Source organism: Heterodontus francisci, chromosome 7 (assembly GCF_036365525.1).
Source record: "Heterodontus francisci isolate sHetFra1 chromosome 7, sHetFra1.hap1, whole genome shotgun sequence".
Taxonomy (NCBI): domain Eukaryota; kingdom Metazoa; phylum Chordata; class Chondrichthyes; order Heterodontiformes; family Heterodontidae; genus Heterodontus; species Heterodontus francisci.
In genome coordinates, this window is record NC_090377.1 from 59,160,391 (window position 1) to 59,176,980 (window position 16,590).

At 39.8% G+C, this 16,590-nt stretch overlaps 1 protein-coding gene across 7 annotated transcripts in view; it reads left to right on the top strand.

The window, feature by feature from the left end:
• LOC137372007 (RNA-binding motif, single-stranded-interacting protein 1-like) overlaps nucleotides 1-16,590 on the top strand; it is a 511,784-nt gene that overhangs the window by 462,896 nt on the left and 32,298 nt on the right. For all 7 annotated transcript variants that reach the window (XM_068035256.1, XM_068035255.1, XM_068035254.1 and 4 more), the window contains one exon: nucleotides 4,178-4,257. In XM_068035256.1, coding sequence (XP_067891357.1) covers nucleotides 4,178-4,257 — 80 coding nt within the window. The remainder of the gene's footprint in view (nucleotides 1-4,177; nucleotides 4,258-16,590) is intronic.

The window sequence follows — 16,590 nt, forward strand, 5'->3', positions numbered from 1 at the left end:
TTACTTTCTCCCTTACTCTGACCCCACCTAATAACTTACTATTCCCTACTCTTCTGCTATCAATCTCTCCCAGTATTCTGTACACCTTGGTATTCCTCTCTAATACTTGCTCCTGGTTCCCACAGATCGATGCATAGGCACCCCAGGACCCTCTGTTCCTGCACACTCTTTAGAACTGTGCCATTAAGTCTATATTGCCTCACGTTATCCCTTCAGCCAAAAAGTATCACTTCACACATGTTTGTATTAAATTCTATCTGTCACTTGTCTGCCTGTTCTGCAAGCCTATCTGTGACCTGTTGCAGGTAATTCATATCATCCTCACTGTTTGCCACTCCTCCAAGTTTGGTATCATCAGCAAATTTTGAAATTCTACTCTGTATTCCAAGATCCAAGCCAGCAAAAGTTGCAGTGGTCCAGTACTGACCCTCACCACTGTCTACCATCCTCCAGCCTGAAAAACAACCACTTACCAAGACTCGCTGTTTTCTGTCCCTCAGCCAATTTTTTATCCAATTGGACACTGACCCTCCTATTCCATGAGCCTCAATTTTGTTAATCAGCCTTTTATGTACTTTATCAAATGCTTTCTTAAAATCCATACAGACAACTTCCACCACATTCCCTTCATCAACCTTCTCTGTTACTTCATCAAAAAAATTAATTAGTTTAGTCAAGCATGATCTGGCTTTCCTTAATTAACTCAAACCTCTCCAAATGCCTGCTGATTTTTTTTCCTCATTATTTCTAAAACCTTACCACCACTGATGTTCAACTAACTGGCCTGTAGATGCATGGACTGTCCTTATACCCTTTTTTGAATAAGGGCGTCACATTTGCCACACTCCAATCTTCTGGCACCTACCCCATATCCAGTGAAGATTAAGATTATGGCAAACCCTTCCGCTATTGCCAACCCAATTCCTTTATCAACCTGGGTGTAAGACATCCAGGCTAGGTGACTTATCTACTCTAAGCATAGCCCCCTGCCTTCCAGTACCTTCGCGCACTCAATTTTTACCCTATCGGTTGCCTGTACTCTCTCCGATTCTACTGATATTTTTTCAGATTCTGCCTTAGTAAACACTGATTCAAAGTACTCATTAAGTATTCTAGCCTTGCCCTGCGCCTCTATGCATATATGACCCTCTTTGTCCTTAATAGGCCTCACTCCACCCCTTCCTACCCACTTACTATTTACATTCCAGTAGAAGATTTTTGGGTTCCCTTTTGTGTTAACTGCCATACTGTTCTCATATTCTCTCTTTGCCAGTCTTCTTTTCTCTTTTACCTCCCCCACCTCAATTTATTGTATTTGGCCTGGTTTTCACTTGAAGAATTTGTCTGACATGCATCATACATCCTCTTTTTTCTGGTTTCATCATAATCCCTATCTCCCTCGTCATTCAGGGAGCCCTGTTTACAGTTCCCCTACCTTTTCTCCTTGAAGAATCTCTTGCTTAAAGATGACCCATTGTTCCATTACAGTTTTATTTCCATTTTATCCTGGCTAGATCCCTTCTCATCGCATTGAAATTAATCCTTTTCCAACCTAGACGTTCAATCTCATATTGTTACTTGCTTTTCTGCATTACTAGTCCAAACGTTATGATATGATGATCACTCTTACCCAAGTGCTCCCCCACAGACACATGGACCACTTGATCCACCTCATTTCCCAGCACCACATCCAACAATGCCGCCTTTCTAGTTGGACCGAGAACATACTGATCAAGGAAGTTCTCCTGAACACATTTCAGAAATTCCTCCTCCCGCCACCCACACTTCTAACATTATTCCAATCAATATTTGGGTAATTGAAGTCCCCCAATATCTCCACTCTATAGTTCTTGCACATCTCTGTGATTTCACTGCAGGTTTGCTCCTTGATCCCTCTCTCTTTCACCATTTGGAGACCCGTAGAATAACTCCCAGTAGTGTGATCATACTCTCTTTGCTTCTCAGCTCAAACCAAATGGATTCTGGCCTTGCCTCGTCAAGGACATCACCTCTTTCCAACACTACAATGTCTTCCCTACTGCTACCCCATCTCCCTTTTTACCTTTATCTTTTCTGAACACTTTATACCCTTGTATATTAAGCACTCCGTCCTCACCATTTTAAAGCCACGTTTCCGTTATTGCCACTACACCATATTCCCATATTGCTATTTGTGCTTGTAGCTCACCAACCTTATTCACCACACTTTGTGCATTTACATACGTGCATTGTACTCTGTCTTTACATTCCTCATAGTCCTCAGTCCACTTCTATCTAATATGGAACTATTCCCTTTACTGTCCAGCACTCACATTATGCACCTTATTCTTCTTTTCTACTTCTATATGCTGGTGCCCAACCCTCTGCCAATTCAGTTTAAACCCTCCCCAACCACACTAGTGAACATCCTTACCAGGACATTGGTCACAGTCAGGTTCATATGCAACCTGTCTCTTTTAAATAGCTGCCTTCTGCCCCAGAGCTGGTCCCAATGCCCCAAGAATCTGAAGCCCTCCCTCCAGCACCATGCTTCAAGCCTTCAAGCATTGATCCTCCCTGTCTTCCTCCTTCTACTCTGACTAGCGCATGGCAATGGGAGTAATCCAGAAATTACTACCTTTGAGGTCCTACTCTTTAACTTCCTCCCCAGCTCCTGAATATCTGACCATAGGACCTGAATATCTGACCATAGGACCTCAATACCTGCCGTCTCTGTCATTGGTACTAACATGTACCACAACATATGGCTCACACCCTTCCCCCTGCAGAATATTCTGCACCCTCTCTGTTACGTCCTTTACCCTGGCACCAGGGAGGTAACACACCATTAAGGAAGATGTTTGAAAAATCTTGAGCAAGACATCTTCAAAATGCTGCAAGCTTGCAATGTGCTGGCATGTCCAGCATCTAGCATTGTTAACATGTTTGAGAGGGACTCTAATGCTGTGGTCAATATCGTACCTGAAATCAGCCAGTAGCAGGGAAGATAATTTATCCATTCTTATGGTATAGTTAGATACATTCAAATTACAAATATATTTGATTTTCTGGTGTTTTGGATGAAAAATTGAATTGTGAGCTGCAAACTTCCATGCTGTACATCCAAACAAATACTCTAAAAGTCCAAGTAATCAAATTTATTTATATATTTTTTTTCAGTGTGCGCCAAATATTGTTTCCAACATTTCTGTATTTGGAAAACATCCGTTTTAGAATATCTCATGGCCAAAGAATAGAATTAGGGAATTATAAAACTGTTGGTATATAAATTGTTACATCAAAAATTAAATATAGCTTAATGGAATTGATGGACTTTTTTTGAACAGTGCTTAAGAATTTGGATCAGTACAGTTGGTGCATTTTTGGTGTCAAGTGGTGTATTTGCTCCCAATTCCTTACTCTGATTGACAAGAGTCCAGGATAAAAAAAAGTGGAGATTAGCATCATAAGTACATTGCCAAGGATAACAAACGTTCACTGGCAGTTTTCAGTTCTGCTTTACAAAAAAGCTACATTATCATTTCAAAAATGAAATATCTTTGAAGTGAGTGTATTTTTAAAAATTATTTCTTTGTAAGTAAACTTCTTAAATGAAAGCCATTAAATTAAAATTATAGAAGTATGCCCATTAGTTTTAATCAACAGAATGAGCAAAATATTAAAGAAAACTAAAACAAAGACATTTGATGAAATGCTAAACAGCATTAATCATCAAAGTGTCACACATTTTCATCTTTTCCTTGTGTTTGAATATAATTGAATATATTTTAAAATAATTTTGATTATGAAAAATGTTAAAGCTTTGCAATAGAATCTCAGCAGCAACTGTCATTCAAATTCAACCACTCAGTAGTTAACTTCCAGCATTTCCCAGCAATGTAGAACAGTTAATAATGTAAATCATCTGAGGATAAGGAAAGAGCCCACTAAGAACCTAACCTGCACTGTCACACAATCAGAGAAAAGCTTTTGACCAGACACACTGCACCTTAGGAAAATAATACATTATTTGGTAGGTAAGCTATGAAGTGTAGCTACAACTAAGGAAATAAAAAAAAATTTAAAAATCCACTTCCTAGCTTTTTAAAACTAAAAGATAATTGTGAATGCATTTTCAGTTAATTTTACAATCATACATGCCCTCCCCAATGATCAATTCTTTTTCTCCCTTTACTAGGATGGAATCAACAGAGAAGTGTGAAGCAGTCATAGGACATTTTAATGGCAAGTTTATTAAGACCCTGCCTGGTGTCCCTGGTGAGTTTTGATGACCTTTATTAAACTGCTGTCGATGTGAATTGTTGGAACTAATTACTTCGTTGATGAAAAAAATGCAGGAAATGTGATTGCTTCTGAGCAAAGCTCTGTGAGATTGCTGATTGTAGTGTTTCAAAGAAATTGGTACAACCCAAACCATTTATTTATTCGTTTTACTTTTTACTGATAAAAGGATAATTATTGCACTAGCTAATAAGTAATTTTTTATCCTTCTAGTTTTTATCTGTACCTAGAATAAAGCAGAAACTTGTAATGAAAAAGAAACAATTTCACCTTGGCTAATAAAATAATTCCTATTGTCTCCTGCTTGCTAATGAAGAAAATTTATCCATTTCAAAAGCTGCACAATATTTAGATATTAATGAATCTTATTGGAAGACTACTGGCTAGCAGTATGCAGGAATTGGGTGCTGGAAATATAAGATTAATTTTGTGCAAGAGGTTTGGACCTGCAGCCAAAAGTTGTAGCAGTTGTCTTTTATTGTTACACAGCAGAGATCAACATATTACAGTGTTTAGGTAGCGTCTTACAATACCAACCAGATTATAAATTACCCATAAGGACATTGGGTGGAGTAGCACGTTCACTTCTCTTCTACCGTCTGCCCTCTTTCGACAGCAAGGCAAGAGTTAGGCTTCAACCAGCATTTGCTCAGGCTATGGAACTCATTCCATGATTTGTCCCTCCACAACTTTCATTAGAAATTGACCCTTCCTTATACTGCTGTTTCTTTACCATCTGACCTTATAGTTCCAATCATTCTTTCTCCTGCTCTGCTGTGCCTCTCTGCCAGTACACTTTTCAGCTTTCTCTAATCCCTAGGACATATCTTGCTTAGGCATCCTGTTTTTCTGCCTCTTTTGCACCTGGTAGTTTTAGCTGTCTAGTCTATCAGTCACTCATAGTGATGGTTATCAGCTCAACTTAGCAGTTCGTCATAAGCAACAGCAGCTGGGTATGCAGTTCAGAAGTTTAAATCAATCATGGATCATCACTTTTCAGAAAAATTCACCAACATGTCTGGACGATGAGTTTTTAATACTTTTTGTCCAGATATGCAATTTATATTCTAAAAAGTCCCTCAAACACCTACATTTCTAAAATCGTGTAAGTCATCATACTCGTGTAAGCAATGAGGCAAATACTGATTAAGTGACTCAAAGGATTAATTTTAAGCAAATTAATCCATGATGATCATACACTTCCCACCTTGAGGAGGAGGAATCTTTTCCAACTCCTCACTCAATCTTATTCCTTATCCTTCTGCAGATGGGCCGCTAATATTAGCACATCGACAAAGTACATATGATGCAAGCCAAGATCGAATATGGACTTAAAAGAATCTCCAGCTCTGTCTTTATCCATTTCTATCTTGTGGATAATTCTTACTAAGTATTATTTCTCCCTAGCCCTCAATTATCCCAATCCACATTCTGTATCTCTCTGACAGTTAACATGGGTTTAACTCTGTCCTGATTATGTCAAGGTCGATTTCTCTTTGGAGCTTGTGTCAGTGCCTTGCTAATTTAAAATGTTGCCTCACTCTCCTGAACCACAATAACCATTTCACGCCATGTTATTGTCAAGTAACTGAGCATCTGGGACCCATTCTTCAGTGTAAATTCACCATGCATTTTTGCAGGTTAGTTGCTTCACACATATCAAATCACATTTACACATTCATCCCACTATCCCAATATTATGCTTCACATGCCACCTGATACAAGCCATTCTTCGACTTTCAGGTGATCTTATCAAAAGATCTGGGTGGAACAAAAATTCCCAATTAGTGATGTGCTTTTCCTGTCTCTATCTTCTATTCTAAATTACTTCCTCTCATTCTATGTTACACATCCCATTAATTACCATTCTGTCTTATTCAGGAGCCCTGGAGGAACTTTACTATCCAATGCATTGTTCTTATATCTTTAGGACATAGAACAACATTCCCACAAAGTCCCAGTTTTTGACACATTCTATTTGTTTGTTCTATATTTTATCATTCCAACATTATCTCACTCTAAATGGCAATATTGTTTGCAAAACTTGTGAGCCCAATGTTCAATTTTATTTCCCCCAAAACCTCCTTCCATGATGCACAGGAACCAACTCGACTGTTTCCTTTAATGAAAATGTGATTATTCCCTTCAACCTAAGGTAAACATTCCCTTCTCAAGTGTTTGAAACAGCAAGTCATATCAACTTGTATAATCAGTTCCAATCTCAGAAACAAATGATGTTCAGGCTTGGTGGTTTTACATGGTTTTTTGTATATTGGAGACAGAAGCGCTTGCAGCTAGTTTGGAGGCAACTTCCATATTACCCCCTTCTCTAGCTCTTAGTTTCATGCTGTGATATTTGATGTCGGCAGATGAGTTTTTAAATTCTTAAAACTGCTGGATCCCTGGTCACCTATTGAAAAGAAAAACAAAGAATCCTTTGTGGCTCTGCTTAAGAGCCCAAGGGTTTAATTTGTCAAATTTATCTCTTCCTTCTATCAATATCATAGCTTAAAATTTAATAATGCACAATATATATAAGGTTACATTCAACACTTCAAAGCTGTCAGTTTTATATGTGCAAGTCAAATGTGCGGGTCTAAAGACCCCCAGATAATGTAAAATAATTATAATAACCAGAGTTTCACTGTGATCGCAATGAAATTCGGGTTTTCACAATTTAATAGGTCAATTAACCTCAATAATTCCAGTTTAATTCAGACAAACAATTTATTCACTAAACACAATGCAGAACAGATAAGACAAAACAAAATGGCACTTGCTTACAAAAAGGAAAAAAATTACATCATCTGTTTTGTTCTTCAGGCGCCTTTCCAAATAACTAATAACATTGAATGTAACTGAAAAAAAGGTTTAGCTTTCACAATGAAACAAAACCTTCAACGTTGATGCCACAGAATTGAGAGTGGAGCTTCCCATAACTTGAAATTTCTGAAACATCCACACCAGCTTCTTTAATTTAAAATCTAATCCAAATTTTCCCCAACTCTGGTTGCACAATCTTAAATTGAAATGAACATATTTAAAAATCAAAATAAAGCAAAATACTGCAGATGCTGGAAATCTGAAATAAAAACAAGAAATGCTGGAACCACTCAGCAGGTCTGGCAGCATCTGTGGAAAGAGAAGCAGAGTTAACATTTCGGGTTAGTGACCCTTTTTCGGAACTCTGAAAAAAAAACCAGAGACTTATGCTCATACTGAAAACAAAACATAACACGGGCTCTTTCAAGGCAGTCTTCCATTCGCAAGTTGGGAAGCTTTCTGAAACTCATACACTCTCAAAAACAAAAAACAAAATTCTGTTGCCTTTTTTCCTTAAAACAGAACTTGCAACTTGTTTCATTCTCACAGCAGTTTTAACTTTTGCTGTGCGCCTTTTAACATTTCTTATTTACCCTGTTCTCCCAACCTTCCTTGTAGCTTATTTATTACTTCTTGAGCCAATCAAACTCTCCTCAAGCAAGAGACGGGTAAGGACCAAAGTTCCAGCAGACCCCAGTTCCCTTTACATTAGTTTGAGATTTTGTATCCTTAGATGTTCCAAGGCTGCATCCTACAGGCCGTTGTCCCCTTGCTGCCATGTCAAAGTTAGCCTTAATGTTGCTATCTACTGCCAATAAAAGGACATTCCTCAGGTCCTCTATTTCAAATTTGTAATGTTTCCACTTAAAATTACACCACCGTCTAGTGACGACAATGGCGTTATCTCTTTTTATGGGACCTAGTTCCCAGACAAAGGCCACTATTTCATTTTGCATGGCTTGTTTCAAGAGGATGGTTATTTCCATTAGACTACCTTGGTGATTGTTTGTTGACTGGGTTTTGAGGATGCAAACTGGTGGAGTGGTCAGAGGATCACAGTCAGGGTCATTATAGAGTGCAGTCTCCCAGTCTAGGTTGTCCCAGTTTAGATCATTGTCACCGTCGTAACTAATTACTCCCAGGGGGGCTCCGGTGGTGATGACAGACACCAGAGCTGCCAGTCTTCATAGTCTTCCTTGTAACTCATAGATCTTTAGTTTACATTTCTTCACTTGTACTATTTCATTTTCTAAATTGTCCACTGCGTCGACACTTCTCTGAATGCAAATGTGGGTGGTATAAACTAATAACTTCTTACTCTTATCTACTTTACTTCTGTTATCATCCACTTGATCCTAGATGAACCTCATTACTTCTTTATAGGATCTTCCACCCTCTTTTGTCTGACGACAACTTGTAAGTTGTCTTTACTCAAGTTACTCTGTAACACTTCTTTGATGTCCTTAGACATCCTCTCAGTGTGCCTTTTATCACTGGTGGGTGATTAGATTTCCCACACTCAGTTAGGTTCCCCTCCTAAATCTACTTGTGCACCACACTCACGAATCCTAGGGCCCTACTGTAGAACAAAATAGAAATCACGTCAAGTCCCATCCGAGTGCAAATATTTTGTAAGATTAACTTCGTGCAAAGTATTTGGACCTGACAACCAAAAGTTGCCCCAATTCTCATTTATTGTCCCACAGCAGAGATAAACAGTGATTTACGGTGCCAAACAGATCATATGTTACCCAAAAGGACACTGGGCGGAGTAGCATGCGTTGCTCTCCCTTGTTCACTTCTCTTCTACCTTCTGTCCTGTTTCGATAGCAAGAGAAGCAAGCATTAGGCTTCAGCCAGCATTTGCTAAGGCTATGGAACTCATTCTGTGATTTCTATCTCCACACCTTTCATTGGAAATTCAATCTTCCTTGTTTCTTTACCACCTGACCTGACAGTTCCAATAATTCTTTCTCCTGCTCTGCTGTGCCTCTCTGCATGTATACTTTTCACACTTCCCTAATCCTTAGGGCACATCTTGCCTGGGCATTCTGTTTTTCTGTTTCTTTTGCATCTTGTGGTTTTAACTGTCTAGTCTATCAGCCACTCATAGTGATGGTTATCAGCTCAACTTAGCAGTTCGTCATAAGCAGTGGCAGCTATTTATGCAGTTCAGAAGTTTAACTCCATCATGGAGCATCAGCAATTCTCTTTTTAAAAAAACCCAACATGTCTGGACAATGGGTTTTTAATAATTTTTGTCTGGGTTATATTCTTAAAAAATCCCTCAAGCAGTTATATTTCTAAAAATCATGTAGGTCATCATAAGCAATAAGACAAATACTGATTAAATGAGTAAAAGGATTATTTGTAAGCAAATGAATGCATGATAATTTACAAGATTGCATTATAACAGTCCAAAGAGAAAACAGCCATTAACGTAATGTTGCCTCATTTATGTGCATAAAGTTGGGCTGTCCAATTCAAGCTGGAAAATATTTTCAGTGTTTTAATTTCAGATATGTTTGAACAGCTTGTTTACTACATGGGAACATAAATATAAATTTCATATTAATAGAACCCGTAAACGCTGGACTGGTGCCTGTCTCTGAGATTGAAAGCTTCATTGATAAAATGAAGAAACAGAAATCTCTTGTTTGTACCATTCAGTTTTAAATCTAATTTATTAATTCTTTCTCTTTAAATTCTATGACAAATAACCTTACAATCGAGGAGTGCTGATAAAATCAGTGCCACATTTTAGTGCATGTATTTAGGTCAAATGCAAATACACAGTGCTGAGAAATGCGCTATCAAAATATGTTAAATCATATTAACAACCAGACTCTGGGTCATGATAGTCAATTTGATAAAATTGCTATTGGATAGTGCAGAAAAAATACTCTTGAGTTCCTCCAAAATGGAGAAGGAAGGATTGTATATCACAACCTTAGGAAAAAGGGATCCAATCATCCTTTGGAATGCTGTAAAATCAGAAGATCATTGGTTTAAGCCATAGTCCAGATCTAAACTGACACTTTAACGCATTGCTGAGGAAATGCTATATCTTTATGATTAGTTGTAAAACCAAGCCCTAATTGCTTGTTCAAGTGCATGTAAAATGGGAATCTCCCAGTGTCCTGGTCAGTATGCATCTCTCAAACAAAACCACTAAAACTAGTGATTTATTTAATTTGCGGACTTTATGGTATACAAATTGGCTGCCACATTTGTCCATGTTACAATAGTGACTGCACTTCAAAAATAATCTATTATCATTGAACCACTGTGAGAGGTCCTGAGGATGTAAAATGCACTACATAAGTGCAAGTTCTTTCTTTCTCAAAGGAGCTGAAAAAATGTACTTAGCCTTTCACTGTTCTAGCTTGGATGTTATTCTCCTTAATGACCAAAAAGGTTATCACAATCTAGGCTGTTTTTTCTATGTTTCCATCTATCTTTTTTTTTTGGCCTCCTTGTCTCGAGAGACAATGGGTAAGCGTCAGTGGCTTGTGGAGCAGCATCTGGAGTGGCCATCTATATGCTCTTTATAAACCTATCACTTTGACCAAGCTTATGGCCATCTGACCTAATATCTCCTTATGTAGCTCTCTCCTATTTTGTTTTATAATGCTCCTGTGAAGCGCCTTGGGATATTTTATTACGTTAAAGTACTATATAGATAAACGTCGTTGTTGCAGTAGTAAGATCTTTAGTTACGTTAGTTACTAACTTTAGTTAGGAGAATGGATAGGAGTTTCTGTGGCCGCAGATGCGATTCCAGGATGTTATGGTGCCTGCCTAGTGCCGGGGTCAAAGATGTCACTGAGTGGCTGCACAGCACTCTGAGGCAGGAGGGTGAATAGCCAGCGGTCCTGGCCCATATTGGTACCAACAACTTAGGTAGAAAGATGGACGAGGTCCTGCAGGCAGATTTAGGGAACTGGGAAAGAAATCAGCCAGCCAGACCTCAAAAGTAGTAATCTCTGGATTACTCTCAGTGCCACAGGCTAGTGAGTATAGAAATAGGAGGATAGAACATATGAATATGTGATGTGTGGCTGCAGAGATGGAGCAGGAGGGAGGGCTTTAGATTCCTGGGACATTGGGACTGGCTCAGGGGGAGATGGGAACCTGCACAATTCAGAGGGCTTGCAGCAATTCATCCACCCAACAATGTGGAAAATTTTCCAGGTATGTCCTGTCCACAAAATGCAGACCAAATCCAATCCAGCCAATTACTGTTCATCAGTCCACTCTTAATCATCAGCAAAGTGATGGAAGGCATTGTTAACCGTGCTATCAAGTAGCACTTAATCAGCAACAACCTGCTCTCTGATGCTCAGTTTGGGTTTTTCCAGGGCCATTCAGCTCCAGACCTCATTATAGCCTTGGTCCAAATATGGACAAAAGAGCCACATTTCAGAGGTGAGAGTGACTGCCTTTGACATCAAGGCAGTGTTTGACTGAGTGTGGCATCAAGAAACCTTAGCAAAATTGAAGTCAGTGTTATTCAGGGGGAAAATGCTGCACGGACTGGAGTCATACCTAGCACAAAGGAAGATGGCTGTGGTTGTTGGAGGGCATTCCTCTCAGCTTCAGGACATCGCTGCAGAAGTTCCTCAGGGTAGTGTCCTAGGCTCAACTATATTCAACCGCTTCATCAATGTCCTTCCCTCCAAATTAAGATCAGTAATGGGGGATGTTCGCTGATGATTGCATACTGTTCAGTTCCAGTTGCTACTCCTCAGATACTGAAGCAATCCGTGCCCACGTGCAGCAAGACCTAGACAACATTCAGGCTTGGGCTGATAAGTAGCAAGTGACATTCGGACCACACAAGTGCCAGGCAATGACCATCTTCAACAAGAGAGAATCTAACCATCTCCCTTTGACATTCAACAGCATTACCATTGCTGAACCCCACACCATCAACATCCTGGGGTTACCATTGACCAGAAACTGAACCGGACAGGCCAAATAAATACTGTGGCTACAAGAGCAGGTCAGAGGCTGGGAAGTCTGCAGCAAGTAACTCCCCTCTTGACTCCCCAATGCCTGTCCATCATCTATAAGGCACAAGTGAGGAGTATGAAAGTATAAATAATGCAGTAGCCTGACGAGTCAAATGTATTTAATGACCTGGAACCCGCTGCCGATGAGGATGGGAGACAATCAGTGACCAAAAGGAAATTGGATGGCCACTTGAAGGAAATAAACTAGCAGGGCAACGGCGACTGAGTGGGGGAGTGGGACTGAATGGATAGCTCCATGGAGACCTGGCTTGGACTTGATGAGCCGAATGGCCTCTTGTGCTGTAAATGACTCTATGACTCTATACTGCTGATCTATTGTAATTATGGCCTAGTCTGGTGCCTCAACAAACATGAAGAAAGCACTAATGTAGGCAGGTATATACATTATAAAAATATGGATTTCCTCAAATTGTGGGGAAATTAGCTACTGTAGGATAATTTACGAATAGTACATTAGTAGTTGAACGTACGACTATGTGGGGCCCCTTCCTTTCACTTCAATGACAAACCTTGTTCACTTAACCAGATGGATTTGGGCATCCTAACTGATGAAAATGTTACTTGGTCAAGTAGCCCTGGACCTCCTTTTGCTGTTTGCTACAGCAGTATGTTTCCAGTCCAATGCGAAAGGAGGCTCTGCTAATCCTAGTTCTTGGGAATGAGGTGGACCAAGTGGATCAAGTGTCAGATGAGGAACATTTAGGGGACAGTGATCATTGTATCATAAGGTTTAGGTTAGCTATGGAAAAGGACAAGGAACAATACAGAGTAAGAATAATGAACTGGGGGAAAGCCATCTTCAGTGGGGTAAGAATGGATCTGACCCAGATAAATTGGAATCAAAGATTGGCATGCAAAATGGTAACTGAACAATAGGCTGTCTTTAAAGAAGAGACAGTTCGGGTACAGTCAAGGTATATTCCCACGAAGGGGAAAGATAGGGCAAACAAATCCAGATCTCCCTGGATGACAAAAGAGATAGAGATTAAGCTAAAGAAGAAGTGTGCTTATGACAGATGCCAGGTAGAAAATACTATTGAGAACCAGCTTCAGAGGGGAAGTGAAAAACCAAATAAGAGAAGAAAAGAGAGAGTATGAAAAGAGACTGGCAGCTAACATAAAGAGAATACAAAAGTCGTCTTTGGGCATAGTAATAGTAAAAGTGACGCTAAAGGAGGTGGGGCCGATTAGGGACCAGAAAGGGGATTTATACATAGAGGCGGGGGCGTGGCTGAGGTATTAAATGAATACTTTGCATCTGTCTTTACCAAGGAAGGAGATGCTGTGCAGGTCATAGTGAAAGAGGAGATAATTTAGACACTTGAAGAGTTTAAGATTGATAAGGAGGAGGTATTGGATAGGTTAGTTGTACTTAAAGTTGATAAGGCAACAGGACCAGATGAGATGCATCCAAAGATACTGAGGGAGGTGAGAGTGGAAATTGCGGAAGCAATTTTCCAGTCTTCCTTTAGATTCAAGGCCACCCTAGAGTACTGGAGAATTGAAAATGTTACACCCTTGTTCAAAAAAGGGTGTAAAGATGAGCCCAGAAACTACAGGCTGGTCAGTTTAACCTCGGTGGTGGGGAAGATTCTAGAAACGATAATGCGCAATAAAATTAATAATCACTTGGGCAAATGCGGGTTAATTAGGGAAAGCCAGCACAGATTTGTAAAGGGCAATTCGTGTTTAACTAATTTGCTGGAGTGTTTTGATGAGGTAACAGAGAAGGTTGATCAGGGTATTGCTGTTGATGTGGTGTACATGGATTTCCAAAAAGCATTTGATAAAGTGCCACACAACAGACTTATGAGCAAAATTATAGCTCATGGTGTAAAAGCGACAGTAGCAACATGATACGAAATTGGATGAGTGACAGGAAGCAGAGATTAATGGTTAATGGATGTTTTTTGGACTGGAGGAAGGTTTGCAGTGGGGTTCCCCAGGGGTCAGTGTAGGACCACTCCTGATATATTAATGACCTAGACCTTGGTGTACAAGGCACAATTTCAAAATTTGCAGATGATACAAAGATTGGAAGCATTGTGAACTGTGAGGATAGTGTAGAACTTCAAAGAGCCATAGGTTGGCGGAATGGGCGGACAAGTGACAGATGAAATTTAATGCAGAGAAGTGTGAAGTGATTCATTTGGGTAGGAACAATGCGGAGGGGCAATATAAAATAACGGGTGGAATTCTAAAGGGGGTGCAGGAGTAGAGGAGCCTGGATGTATTTGTGCTTAAGTCATTGAAGGTGGCAGGACAGGTTGAGAGAGCAGTTAATAGAGCATACAGTATCCTAGGCCTTATTAATAGGGGCATAGAGTACAAAAGCAAGGAAGTTATGTTAAACTTGTATAGACTACTAGTTCAGCCTCAACTGGAATATTGTGTTCAGTTCTGGGTGCCACACTTTAGGAAAGATATGAAGGCATTAGAGAGAGTGCAGAAAAGGTTCACAAGAAAGGTTCCAGGGATGAGGAACTTCAGTTACGTGGATAGATTAGAAAGGTTGAGACTGTTTTCGCTGGAGAAGAGAAAGTTAAGAGGAGATTTGATACAGGTATTCAAAATCATTCGGGGTCTGGACAGGGTAGATCGCAAAAAACTGTTCCCATTGGTGAAGTGATCGAGAACAGGAGGGCACAGATTTAAGGTATTTAGCAAAAGAAGCAATAGCGACATGAGGAAAAACTTTTTCATGCAGCAAGTGGTTTGGATCTGGAATGTACTGCCTGAGGGTGTGGTGGAGGTAAGTTCAATTGAGGCATTCAAGATTGAATTGGATTGTTATCTGAAAAGGAAGAATGTACAGGGCTACGGGGAGAAGGCTTGGGAGTGGCACTAGTTAAACTACTGTTTCGGAGAGCACCATGGGCCGAATGACCACCTTCTGTGCTGCAACAGTTCTGAAATTCTGTGATTCTATGTGAACTTGTGTGGCTAAAGAGGAACTTAGTTCACATTTTTCAAAATGGTGGAATTTGATGATTTTCATTGGGAAATGTACTGTTTCTATTAAGCACAATAGACAGGACTGCTGAACATAGAGTCGTACAGCATAGAAGCAGGCCCTTCGGCCCACCGTGTCCATGCTGACCATAATGCATATCTATACTAATCCCACCTGCCAGCATTAATTCCATATTCCTCTATGCCTTGCTCATTCAAGTACCTGTCCAGATGCCTCTTAAATATTGCTACTGTTCCTTCCTCCACCACCTCCTCAGGAAGCTCATTCCAGATTCCCACTATTCTTTGGTTCTCTATTGCTCACACTAGGACTATCCTTGAGTCATGGCACACATTTTTGATACATAGTGTCTTGGGATTTACAGAAAAATCCTACCTGAATTTCAAAGGTAAAAATTTTAAAAATTGGTGCAATAGTTTAGATCCGTTCAGAAATATGACTGATGATGCCCATAGAAATTAGGAGATGGAACAACATCAAAATTGGCTAATGACACCAAATTATGACCAGGATTGCGAAAGACTGCTGGACTATATAAGTAGACTAACAGGATGAGCAGAAGAATGGTTATTGAAGATCAATATATGGAAAAGTAATACATTTTAAGAGTAGGAAAAGGCAATGCAACCTAAATAATAAAATTTTAGATGGAATGGACAATCGGAGAGACCTTGTGCAAATATTCAGGTCATTGAAGGTGTGAGCCAAGGAGGATAAGGCCAAAAAGAGGCATACTGAATCCTTGGTTTTGTATCTAGAGGCGTAGATCCTGTTCTTTTGGGAAGACACTTGCAAAGTACTCATTCTGTACCTCAATCATGCCCTCTGCCTCCACAAACAGACCTTAATTTTTGACCTGATTGACCCATCATTTCTTTAATTGTCCTGTTACATTTTATATAGAGTAAAATTGACACATAAGGAGGCCATTCAGCTGGCCGAGTCCATGCCTGCTCTCTGTAGAACAATCCAGTCTGTCATTTTTCCCCTGCTTTATCCCTGCAAGTTTATTTCCTTCAAATGCTTATTCAATTTCATTTTGAAATCATTCATTGTCTCCGCTTTCACCACGCACATAGGCAGAGAGTTCCAGGTCATTAGTGCTCACTGCATAAAAAAGTTCTTCCTCACATCCCCTTATATCTCTTGCCCAAAACCTTCAATCTGTGTCCCGAGTCCTTGCAGCTTCGGCTAATGGGAACGGTTTTTCTTTGTTCACTTTATCTAAACCTGTCATAATCTTGTACACTTCTATCAAATCTCTCCTCAGTCTCCTTTGTTGCAAGGAGAATAACCCCAGCTTCTCCTATCTAACCTTGTAGCTAAAATCACTCATCTCTGGAACCATTCTGGTAAATCTCCTCTGCACCCTCTCAAGGACCCTCACATCCTTCCTAAAATGTGGTGACCAGAACTGGAAGCAGTACTTTATAGTTGTGGCCTAAACAGAGCTTTATTCATTCCCTGCCTTTGTAC